Below are 13,056 nucleotides of genomic sequence, written 5' to 3' on the forward strand. Positions count from 1 at the left end.
AGCATATAACTACTATAATACTGTTCCCTATGTACAAGAATATAACTACTATAATACTACCTCCTATATATAATACAACTACTATAATACTACCTCCTATATATAATATAACTACTATAATACTACCTCCTGTATATAATATAACTACTATAATACTACCTCCTGTATATAATATAACTACTATAATACTGCCTTCTATATACAAGAATATAACTGCTATAATACTGCCCCTAAATATTATATAAGTACTATAATACTAGAAGCACACAGCTCCACATAGTGACCTCAGTTTAGTGCTGTAGTTACAGTTCCCATTCACTGAAATAGGAACTCTGTCTGCAATACCAGTTTGGGCCACTGGAGATTACATGGAGCTGTGTGCTCTATGCACTGAAACAGCAGCCTCAGCAAACAGCTGATTGCTGGGGGGGTCCAGTACAGTAGACCCGCTGATCAACTATTGAAGACCATACTGTGTGTCTTTGCATGTGGGAGGGGTTTTGGGAACCTCATACATATCTACTTTCCCGCTGTTAGTGTTGAAATGACGTCAGGAACCTTTGTCCAGCCACAGCAGTTGCAATAAGTCTTTTCACAGAGAGTGTTCTGAGCAATAAGGCCATATTCACATCCAGCAAGAAATCCTGGGTGACATAGCGCAGCAAGCTGTGCCATTTCATCTGGGAAATTCTCATTTGGCATATTGGAAGCTGAACGAAACTCTTTATAGCCAATGGGGTCCAGATGGCATCACTTGGGTCTGGCAGCTTTTGTTTTCTGACTCTGAGGGCAGAGCCAAACAAGAGAAACACTAGCGCAATTGTGAAAGGGGCCTTCACTGCGGCCAGTTTCTGTTATCTAGGCTTATTTCTGGGCCATCTCAAAAGAACCTGCAGCCCAAGTCCAGCCTACATAGGGGGCAGACTTGTGTCACCCTCGAGTCTCTGGCATTCTACAAAGTTCAGAGAAAGGATTGCTTAAACAAGTATCGCAAACCCTCAATCGTGAGAACAGCAAGAAAGTTCTATTTCACATATGGCAAGCCGAAAAACGACAGCACCTCACTGACAGCAAGCAGAGATCTTGAAAACAGTGAAGCGTTAATCATAAGGATTTTTAAAGTCAAACTATCAAAAGAAAATGTATATTGCGTGTGTTTGTGTGTAGGGGGTGGGGGCATTCTTAATTACCCGGTTTACCTGCAGTCCAGGCCCACTGGGAGGCCTGTGGTGGATGGAGTAGACTGACACAGCCTGATTGCCTGCTTTCTATGGCGGTGTCCCTGCGGATATTGAAGCCAGTCCAGGAGTGCAGTGTGTGTGCTGCATTCCATTACTGCATGAACACACCAGTCTGAAGAGTGATTAAAGACACCAGCAGAATCCACCACAATCTCAGAGCTGGACCAAGAATACAGATTCATCAACTGAAAAACCTAATCTACAGCAATAAATCCCCCTCCCTCGCTTCTCTTTTTGTTTTAGAAACATTGTGATAAATGGCTCACACAGTTCTCCAACAGATGATAGGAAACTATTGTATGAATTGGAGGAAATGCATTATATGGAATAAACCATTTTCTCCAAGTGCATCCATTTATCCAACACCGCTCCTTCAAGGTTACACTGAGAATAGTCCAATATGAAGGCATGGTGGGGGATGGTCCGTCTTCTGGAAATCAAAGTTGTATTACAAGTTATCGGGGGCTTCACACTGTGTATAGCATGTGATACCTTCTTACACAAAATTGTGCTGCAAACATGTTTGCGATAAATATTTTATAATTTTGAATTGAAGAAGTTGCATATGTTTTCAGCATGCGGTGATTAACGAAGCACTTCGGGACGTTTTATTTTATGGGGTTTAGAACGGGGTGTATCAATAAAATAAGAAAGTACTACCGGGAAAGCTCTTACCAGGCTAGGTTCACACAGGGCAGATTTGCCGTGGTTTTGCGGCCAAACCGCTTCAAAGGTTTTTTTTGGCTTGCAGATATTGGCCGCTTTTTTGGCTTGGAAAATCCGCACGCGTTTTTTTCACTTTTGCAGCGCATTTAAGTGTGGATTTTGCTGCGTCCATGGAGGCTATGGGGAAAAAAGCGCTGTGGAAAATCCAAAAGAATTGACATGCTGAAGATTCTAAAACCGCACCGCAGCTGCATTTCCGCACTGCGGAAAAATTCCACCCTGTGAGAACAGCTGTTTGGCCAAACACATTTGCACTGCAAACGCAGCATTTTTGCCACAGTGCGGATACACAACGGCAAACCAAAGTAAACCCACCCAAAGGGCGCATTCAGACGACCGTATATCGGCCGGGTTTTCACGCCCAGCCCATATACTGCGTCTCTCTCTGCAGGGGGAGGAGTCTGGAAGAGCCGTGAGCAGTGCTCTGAGCTCCCACCCCCCCTCTGCCTCCTCTCCACCCCCTACCCGCCCCTCTGCACTATTTGCAATGAGAGGAGGCGGAATGGGGCAGGGCTAAGTTCCTGGAATTAGCCCCACCCCCGTCCCGCCTCTCCTCATTGAAAATAGTGCAGGGGGGTGGAGAAGAGGCAGAGAGAATGCGGGAGCTCAGAGCACTGCTCCCGGCTCTTCCAGCCTCCTCCCCCTGCAGAGAGAGACGTCGTGTATCGGCTGAGCGTGAAAACCGGGCCGATATACGGTCGTCTGAATCCACCCTAAAGTTGACAACCTGACTTTTTTTGGCAACTTATCCAAAAATCATGGACAACAAACATTCTCATGTGCAAGTCGCATCACAAAGCACACAGTTTGACGTACAGGACACCGCACATTACAGGTCCTATTCTCATGCAACACTTGCACAAGAGTAGGACATGCAGCAATTTTTCAAACTTGGACTATCGGTCTGAGCAAAAAAAAATCACTTGTGTGCAGTCTCGAGCGGGCAGGTACTCACTAAAGGCAATGCTCGCTCGAGCAATTGCCTTTAGCGAGTATACTCGCTCATCTCTAGTTCTTACCCATGCGAGTACTGTCCGTATCACAGTTGGATGGAACTCGTGTGGGAATATTGCCTGTGTGAATAAGCCCTAAGGGGTGTTCATACACAGTGCTTTCTGTAAAACGTACTTGCAGTTCTGATGTAGTTTTTTGAGCCAAAGCCAGAAGTGGATCCAGCAGGGAGAAGTACACATCCTTCCTCTATAATTCTTTTCTTGTATCCACTTCTGGCTGTGGCTCAAAAAAATGCAAAAAGTTTTTCTAAAAAATTACTGTGTGTGAAGCCACCCTTTTTCACTGCGAAATTCGCAGCGTTTTTTTTCTCATGAAGTCTGTGGGACTTGTTAATGGCAAAATCGCGATTTTGCGGTAAATTGCGATTTTGCCGCAATGTGTTTTTAACATTAGAAAGTCCCATAGACACCTGAAAAAAAACAAAACGCAGCAAATTCGCAAACGCTAGTGGGTATTCACCCGTGGGCTGGATTCACACGAACGTATATCGGCTCGGTTTTCACGCCGAGCCGATATACGTTGTCCTCATCTGCAGGGGGGGGGTGGAGGATGGAAGAGCCTGGAGCAGGCACTGAGCTCCCGCCCCCTCTCTGCCTCCTCTGCACTATTTGCAATGAAAGGAGGTGGGACGGGGGCGGCGCTAAGTTCCGAGAATTAGCCCCGCCCCGTTCCACCTCTCCCCATTGCAAATAGTGCAGAGGGGCGGAGAGGAGGCAGAGAGGGGGCGGGAGCTCAGTTCCTGCTCCTGGCTCTTCCATCCTCCCCCCTCTGCAGATGAGGACGACGTATATCGGCTCGGCGTGAAAACCGAGCCGATATACGTTCGTGTGAATGCACCCTTAGGCTGGATTCACATTAGTGTATTTACGCGAACAAAATTTATGCACGCAATACACAGTGAATAGAACCTATTGATTTAAATGGGTTCGTTCACAAGTGCGCAATTCTGTAATACAAAAAAAAACAAAACATGCATGTTCTATTTTCCTGCGTAGGGAAATAGAGCATATGGAACTAATTAAATTAATTGGCCATTTCAATGGCTGAGAACCTGGTTGCATGCAAGACCGCATAAGAGCGTGCAAAAGGGTTATGCCCAATGGGCAAATGTACGCGTAAATGTGCATATGGCCGTGTGAATCTGGCCTTAGGGCTCCTTCACATGCGCATATGCACAATTGCGCATGCCTTAGCACAACACATTTGCTATGCGAACGAGTCTTTTTGGTGCACATAACTGTGTATTTCACTGTACTCTTTTCGCATGCAGGGCATGTTAATTTGCGCACGGCAGATGAACACTACAATTTAAATGGCTATTTAGCCTAATCTGTTCCAGATGTGTTCTCTTTCACATGGAATTGTGCAGTGTCCTGCACACCCCCCATAGACTTTTATGGGGACCACTGGTGCACAGATGTGCATGCTGTGTTTTATTTTCTTTACAGGTGTGTGAAATGCGTGCGCAGAATACGTGCATATGAATGAACCCATTGAAATCAATAGGTTCTATTCTCTGCGTATTGTGTAATATGGCCCTGTGAAGGAGCCCTTAGACTGATGTATTTTACCTGCACTGATACATTTCTGCAAACTATCAAGATTGTAGCAAACTATAAAAGATTTGTGGTGGTGCTAGGTTCAGTTCACAGAGCAATGTTAGGACTGGAAACAAGTGGTGGTGAGAAGTTTTAAAGGGGAAGTCAAGAGTTAGAAAAATAAATTTCCCCCAGAAATAGTGCCATACCTGTCTGTGGGTTGTGTATGCTATTGCAGCTCAGGCCAATTGACATCAATAGAACCAAGCTGCAATACCAGACACAACCCATAGACAGGGGTGGCACTGTTCTTTAAGAAAGCATCCATGTCTGTCTTATCTTGGACAACCCCTTTAAGTCTCTGTAACTTTTTAGTTCCTGGATTTTCTACAAGAATGTTTACATCCACTGACAGCAAGCAGAGAATTAAAACCAAGCACTTAAACATGGTCTCAATATATAATAGAAAGTTAGAGAACATTTCATAATGCAACAATTTATAGGCTTTTCCAGGACTTAAATAATGTTGATCTGTCCTCAGGATAGCTCATCAACATCAGATCAGTCAGGGTCCGGCCCCCTGCATCCTTACCGTTTAGCTGTTTGTAGAGGCTGCAGCGTCTGGGCAAGTGCTCTGGCCTCTTCTTTGACCTGTGAGGTCAGGATCATTGGTCACACAGCCATTCTGAAGTTTGATCCCATTCAAGTGAATAGGACTGAGCTGCAATACCAGGCACCACCTCTACACGATGTATGGCGCTGTGCCTGGTATACAATAAATAGGTGCAGCACTCACCCATGTGCTGTGGTTTCATCAAACATCTGATAGACCCCCACTGATCTGATATGGATGACCTATCCCGAGAATAGATCATCATTAACAAAGTCTATAAATGCCCCTTTCAAATTTATATAAAACCTGAAAACCACCTTTAAGCCACACATTAGATAACATTTAACAGTTTGAGCTATTTGGTAATTTTTTTTTACATAAATGGCCATTAATGGTAGTTTTGCTCACTCCAGTATCCATAGTTGTCGCCAATCTTTCCAGATCAACAAATCTCTATGCACTTTTATGTCAGTCTTCACTGTTGTCCTGACATTTTATTCAGGCACTAGGAGGGTCAGGATGAATAGAACACTAAGTGCATTCCAGACAGGAGAGTGCGGCAGCGCATGGAAAACACAGGAAGCAGCGCTGCATCTGCTACTGTGACTTCCTGGAATCACTCTTCAAATAGAACACATTCATGATGCCAGGTATTAAATCCCATCTAAGGGTGCGTTCACACGTAGCTGATTTGCTCCAGCCTGTGTGTAGATCTGCAGCAGATTTCATCCTTTCAATCGAATTCAAATTGAAGGGATGAAATGTTCTGCAGATCTGCACCAAAATCCGCAGCAAATCAGCTACGTGTGAACACATCTTTAGGCTAATGCTAATCAGGCTAATTAGATTATGACGTTAGCATGTTCTATATTTACTGCATATTTTAAAACTCCATTGCCTATAAATGGCATATTACGCACTAAAAAAAGGACATGCTGTGTTTGTGTCACGTGCATGAAAAAAATGCATATCTGCACGGCCCAATGTACATCAATAGGCATTTAGGAGTGCGTAATATGTGAGTAATAACATTCGCCCGTGTGAGTGAGCCCTTAAAGTGTAACCCTAAGATCTTTTCCTCTATAGGTTCTCTTTTACGACATACTTTCACTTTGCAATATACAGCAGTTTTAACTCCTGCACTGCTGGAAGGTACTCCCCTCCTCCTGTCATCCCCATATTTACCAAGAACAAACAAGTCTTCCATGCAGTTCAGGAGCCTTGCAAGCGTTAACCCCTGGCGGTCTGCTGGGGACAGCTGCATACAGTATGATAGCTCAGCAATGTCACCTTATGAGACAGAGGGTGGAATAGTCCTCTGCAGGATCCTCACACTGCACAGGAAGTAGCTCTATTTCTGCTTGAGAGAAGAAGAAGAAATGCAGTGTGACCTCCCGAACACTGGAGCCTACAGAGCTGAAAGCCGTCTTATACATTACATATTGCTTCTACGGATTTTTACCTGATGTGCAAGCAACTGCATGTAACTCTAGAGGATCGCTCAGATTAAGAGATCCCTTCTTATACATCGGGTCTCATCTAGGATCAGTAGTGCTTTAAGAATGGCAATTGACAAAAAAAAAAAAAAAAAGAGTTCTGGCAAATTCACCAAGACGGTGTACGTTCTCTTTCCTACTTTGGCTGGGGCTCCAGGGTGACCTATCAGAATCAGTTAACGTGACCCTCTGAGGGGATAAACATGTTTTTGCCATTATCCCAAAATATCAAATCTAGTTGGATTTTTTTGTGATCGCATGTACTAATGTAATGCCCACCCAACGACTCCAACCCCAGTGTGTCCGGACAGCCAGAGGCAATGATCTCCGGGTTCCTTAGGGCAATGAATGTCAGCCTTCAGTTGCTGTGAAACTACAACTCCTAGCATGTCTGCACAGCAGGGCAGTGATCCCCAATGTCCTCCGGGTGCCTTCACATAGAAAACAGTGCCGTGGAATCCGCAGCATACAGAGTACAAGCCATGCGGACAAGACTTACAAAGCCTCATCCACATAGAGGAAAATTCCAAATGTAAAATGCAAAAGGTTGAAACTCGCGGCAAATCTGCGCCAAAATCCACAGCATTTATGTGTAGACTTGGCCACTGCCAATTTGCTGGGCCAGCATCAGACGGACGTACTTGCATGCAATATGCAGAGAATAGAACCCATTGTTATCAATGGGTTAATTCTCATTTCCATTTTTTTGCGCGAGCATTCCTCATGCGCGCAAAAACATAGATAGGTCTCATAGAGGTCTATGGGGGATGTGCGAAATGCAGCGCAAAACCACTGGGAAAAGAACACATCTGAATCTCATTAGGCCTCCCTCCACAGCAGCAGTGCCAAGCGCCGCGATTTTACTTGCGTTATCGGCCACAGCTCCGTGCGGCAGACAGCGGTGTTTAGCGTACCCGGTCACTGATGAGGCGCGCTAAGTGCTAAAAATAGAACAGACACAGCTCGAAAATCGCGGCGATCGAACGGATGCCTGCTAGGCTCCATTAAAAACAATGAAAGTGCTATACCGCAATTAGTGCGGCGCTCAGAACACCGCGCTAATCGCAGTAAAATGCGACTGTGTGAGGGCGGCCTTAGGCTAAATAGCCGTTTAAATCAGGGCATGGTTGTGTCCCATGCCCTGCGTGCACAAAAAAGTAAAGTAAAATGCGCCAATACACGTGCAAAAGAGCTTCGTCCACAGCACAAATGCGTTGAACCGAGGTGTGCGCAAAAACGCATACACCCGTGTGAAGCCGCCCCCAGGGCAAGGATTTCCACCTTCAGCTGTTGTGAAGCTACAGCTCCCAGCATGCCAGGACAGCCAACACAACTGAACTGGTGCCACAATGTAACCCTAGTTGTATAAAGGCTGGTAGTTACACAACTTATTGGTGCTAGTCTATAAAAACGTATTGCTTGCTTCCAGTGAATGGAAACATTTGTCAGGAGCTCACCCTGTTTTGTCTGCATGTTATCAGCTCAGGTCTTCAGCCTCTGAATATAAACAAGAAATGTGTCCATTCACTGACAACAAGCAGAGTATATCCAAACAATACCCGAAATGAATCACTCATGCTTAAATCTTAAAGAACCTCCCATGTTCCTCTCATTAGGTGTAAAGAGGCAATCACTTAGAGGAAGCAGACTCACTGAAAAAACCCAAATCTATAAGGGGTTATATGAGCGGAGAAGAAAAGATGGTCTGCGGTTCTTCTAGTTCCATTGCTATTCTGGTCTGTGTCTAGAATTGAAGCCAACTGTATTAGCAGACACAGCTCCCTAATAATGGGGATGGCACATATGTATAGTGTTTTCTGTTATGGGAGATAAGCGGCTCTCAGGCTATACACCGCTTATCCTTGGCTAAACAAAAGATCAGAGAGGTAAAAATCCAACCTGTCCAGTTTCCCTCAGTGGGGGGTAGCTGAACTGTCCCCATAGACATTGAACTGCTGGCAGTTGTATATGAATATGCTAATTTGTAATTACCCTGTATTCTCCATGTTCAGGCCAGGCTTTTACTTCTGAGCTGACAAAGGAAAACAGAAACACTGATGTTTAGAAGAAAGCCGGGCCAATATTACAACTCTCAGAAAGTTTATCACTCATGTTCCCAGTATGCGGTGGTTGGTCCCACTCCTATGCTGAGTCTGGGAACCCACTCAATAGGAGGCCATATAGGCAGCCATCTAGCTTTCCAGGATGCAAATGGGAATATCAAAGAATACATAGAACTGGACTGCTACTGTGTAGATCTGATGAGAACCATGGGTGCAATGTGATTAGCATTGCAGCGTCCACCCCCTAATAGTAGGGAGACCCCTGCGGCCCATTCCCACCCAGCAGGCTGGAGGTAAACAGCCAAAGTGTGGCATACAGTAAATGGTTAAACTGTGAGTGTGGCCGACCATTGTCCTTTGAGAGGGAGGTGATTCCTTGCTACTGGCACACAGCACCTTCCATTATACTGGCTCCAAATGTCCCAGGGGAACAGGCTGCCCCGGTTGGAGGGCTCATTTTTTCCGTTGCCTATTTATTTTAGTCATCCTAGCAATAAAGTCACCGAAAGCTGCAGAACATCTTAGTCAGCGGAGCTCTCAATCACCATTAGTGCCGTTCATCTCACAGCTTGAGCCAAATATTAAATGCCTGTGAACAAACCCATTGCAATCAATGGCGACTATTCACTGCGTATTGCACGCGCAAATATGTCCGTGTGAAGTTGGACTTAAGGAAATGTCACAATAAACGGAAGACCTTGCGTTGCCTTCAGCGCTTTAACAATGTTCTGCAGCTTCTTCCAGGATAATTCCTGTAACTTTAAGTCAAGTCATCCTTGTGCGCACCTACTCCTTAGGCTTTATATACATAAGCGGTTTTACGTGGCCATTTAGCTGCGTTTTTACAATGGCCGAAAATCGCGACCATCTGAAGCATTGGCTTTCAATGTATTCGTTCAGATGAGCGATTTTTAGCCGCATAAAACCGGTGTGCCATAATAAATAGCACATACGTGACCGAATTTACATGCGGCTGGAAATGATAGGTTTTGCTCTATATTTCGACCGATATACATTGGCGGCTCCCATAGACTCCTATGGGAGCTGCAAAAAAGGGAGGGAGAGGGAGTTTAGCTGCGTCCAACGGGAAAAGCTTTTACAGGTGCCTCTATTTAGGCATTAGAAGTCATTCTGAGGATTTATGCCGAGCGAGGGATTTCCGGGCTGCGGTGTATTTTCCGCACCCAGTCGTGTAAATGAAGGAGAAAACGCTAATTAAACTTGGGATCGATCGCCTCTTTTTTTCATTCATGCGATTTTACGCCACGTGTGGGCGACCATAAAACCTCATATGCTCGTGTGAAGGAGCCCTTAAAGTTCTTTCAAACTGTCCGAATTCTCAGTTCAATCTAATTGGCGGGCATTTAATTTCTGCTTACATAGGCCAAAAATCGTTTATGGGGACGAACACTTGCTAGCACAATCGATGGTTCCCATAGGCTGGCTCCACAGTTCACAGCCCATCTGTTGAATTATTCTTATAAGGGCGCTTTCAGACGCCGTAGATGCATCTACGCTGGCCGCTACGGAGTGTTGTTGCGCCTGAACGAGTTTTCTTTTTTTCGTAACCCCGCCAACTTTTCACGCTTTGTGCCACAGTGCAGGAGTTTGAAAAAAAAATAGTGGGAAGATAGGACCTGCCTGATCTTTGGCGCATGTAGCATTCACGGCCAAGAAAAGAGCTAGTGAAAACAAAACCACTGAAATTAGTGCTTTCGTTTTGCCACAAGGGAGAAAAACACGCTCCTCTGAAACCGCCCTCACGAGGCCCAGTTAATGGGCGAACAAATGTGGCGAGGAATTTTTGCACCCGATAATTAACCCTTCAGTTATATGAGTGTCCGCTTCAGCAGGACAACAAATATGGCCGCCATTCCAGTTCCTACAGGTATAGCTAGGCTTTCCATCACCTGGGGCAAAGATTCCATTTATTGCCCTAGACCCCTCCCCTGCCTACAGGGTTTCCCACCCAACTTTCCAGCAGTTGGTGGCCATTTGGTAGTCTGGGTGATCGCACCCAACAGCCATCTTGTTTGCCACCCAGCTTTCCGAGGAATAAAATGGCTACAAGTATTTTTTTCCAACTTGACAAGAGGAGGGCTGGGGAGATCCTTGCAATTTAGATGGAAATTTAATTTACAGGACCCTTTACAAGGAGGTGCGCAGATGCTGCAGAACATCTTTGGGAGCTGAGGCATCAGTCATAGTTCTGCTCATAAGGCGTCCATGTTCTTATCATTGCAGGTATTGTCACCTCCACCTCATTAATAATATTTAATATGTGAAATATGCAAAAATCCCATTAATAGACATGAAATAATTCCCTCCCAGCAGAGGAGATGGAGCTGCTAGAAATGTGCTCATTCCACAAGTTGCAAGTGGATGGCTGATGTTTGCAGCCCTGCCTGGAGCCAGTGAGAGCCTCAGCCTAGAATAATAACCTTCCACCACCTGAGATTGCTAAATTATTACACCCTCCTATATAAACTTCTCAGCCCTCGCCACGCCCCTAACAATATCCCCCATCATCATCTAGCACTCTTTCCTATTTATTATATGGAGGGATAAAGAAGTCAACTCTTAGTATCCTTCCGCTCCACTGAGCAAAAAAAAAAAAAAATAGTCCCCTTCACTTCTAATTCTTTTTATTCCTTCCAAAGTGTCTCCCCCAGCCGGCAGAGCTGCTTTGTCTCCTTTCCTCATGGTTTCCCAGTTAGTTTCATTCAGCTGTGCGGCTATCTCCTCGTAATTATAAAGAAAACTCCTCACAATAAAATTAAACTGGTATCAATGGGCGTAGAGATTGCAAACCCCAAACCCACGTACAAGAGAAGAGAGGAGCTGCGCCTCAACCAAACACGGACAAACGGAAGCGCCGGCTTCTTTGAGCGACGGTTGCTTCAGCCAATAGGAAATGAGATCTTCTTCCAAAATTCCCCAGCGTCCAATAGGGATGCTGGAAAGGCGGGAATAGTTGGAGCAGCGGGTTAGGCTTGCCCTCAGCCGCTGTGGCTGTGAGGCAGAGTGTGGCTTTAGTGCGGGCGGCGATGTGACGGGAAAGTTGTCGCTTGTTTTGTGGGCGACTCGGGCGGGCACAGGTGGCGTCGGCGACCAGCGGCGGACTTCTCCCTTCCATCCACCGGGGAGTATTACCGCAGCTGATTTTTAATTCTACTTCACACCTGGTGACTACTGCTTGCCCCCATTTTTTATCTTTTACCTTTAGAGGAACTCCCCTCTAAATGCCAGCAGCCATGATAGAGAAGGGGGCAGAGGGGTCGGCCAAGAGGAGGGGCAGGAATAACGCTGCCAACAGCAAAAGTTTGACGGCTCAGAATGGTAATGGCAGCAACTCGTGGGAAGAAGGCAGCAGCTCGACCTCCTCCAGCGATGATGAGCACGGTAATGGTAGCCTCGAACTCTCCACCTCCCCCCAGAAGTGCCCCTCGCCCCCGGCCCTCACCCTCTCCTCTCTTACAGGTGGCGGGGGCATGAGAGTGGGCAGCCAGTACCAGGCTGTGGTGCCAGAGTATGACCAGGGTAAGTTCTGCACTATTGTGCTGCTGCTGGTGGTAGCCTCAAACTCGCAGCACTGTCTGCTAATGCCAGTCATCATTATGTGTGCCCGGATCTGGGAGGGCATCCTGAGTGGGTGGGGGGCAGGGACTAGTGTAATATATGATATATTTGCCGTGAGATATAGTTTGTGTGAAAAGAATAAAAAAAAATCAACTTTTTTTGTTAATCCCCTCCTTGCACCTAGTGTTCACATGGAGAATAGCAGGGAGAAAATGTGTTGGGTAAACATGGCACGTGCAGGGTGGTAAGTAGCCATTCTGCAGGAGGGAGGGAGAAGGTTTCCCAGGTTCCTCAGCCTCCTAGCTATAGGGGGCAGTGGTTGGTCATCTACCATCACCAGACTAATGAGCTTTATGGATTCAAGGGAGGGAACAGGTAGTCACCCAGCTTTCCCATGTTCCTGAGCCGCATAGCTACAAGGGAGAGAGTCGCTCAGCTATCGGAGCCTCCCAAAGGGGGAGAGAATTGGTGCACATCTAACGTCTCCAAACCTCTGAGCCTCATGGCTATTAGGGAGAGAAGGGTAGTTACTCAGCTTTCTCAGGTTCCTGAATATAATGGCTACAAAGGGGGGTGATGGTTAGTTATGGAACGCCTCCAGGTCAATGAGCTTAATTGATTCAAGGGAATGCAAATGTAGTCATCCAGCTTTCCTAGGTATCAGAGCTTCATAATTACATGGGAGAGAAAGGTAGTCATCCAGCTTTCCCTGACTCCAGAGCCTCTTAACTAGAATGGGGAGAAGGTTAGTCACCCAGCTTTCCCAGGTTCCTGATCCTCTTAGCT

At 45.9% G+C, this 13,056-nt stretch overlaps 1 protein-coding gene across 2 annotated transcripts in view; it reads left to right on the forward strand.

Moving 5' to 3' along the window:
• Positions 1 to 11,689: 11,689 nt before the first annotated feature.
• The window catches only part of RCOR1 (REST corepressor 1), a 38,973-nt gene continuing 37,606 nt past the window's right edge, over positions 11,690 to 13,056 (forward strand). For both annotated transcript variants that reach the window (XM_066607485.1, XM_066607486.1), the window contains exons 1-2: positions 11,690 to 12,093; positions 12,172 to 12,231. In XM_066607485.1, the coding sequence (XP_066463582.1) occupies positions 11,934 to 12,093; positions 12,172 to 12,231 (220 nt within the window). In that variant the 5' untranslated portion in view covers positions 11,690 to 11,933. The remainder of the gene's footprint in view (positions 12,094 to 12,171; positions 12,232 to 13,056) is intronic.

Source organism: Eleutherodactylus coqui, chromosome 6 (assembly GCF_035609145.1).
Source record: "Eleutherodactylus coqui strain aEleCoq1 chromosome 6, aEleCoq1.hap1, whole genome shotgun sequence".
Taxonomy (NCBI): Eukaryota; Metazoa; Chordata; class Amphibia; order Anura; family Eleutherodactylidae; genus Eleutherodactylus; species Eleutherodactylus coqui.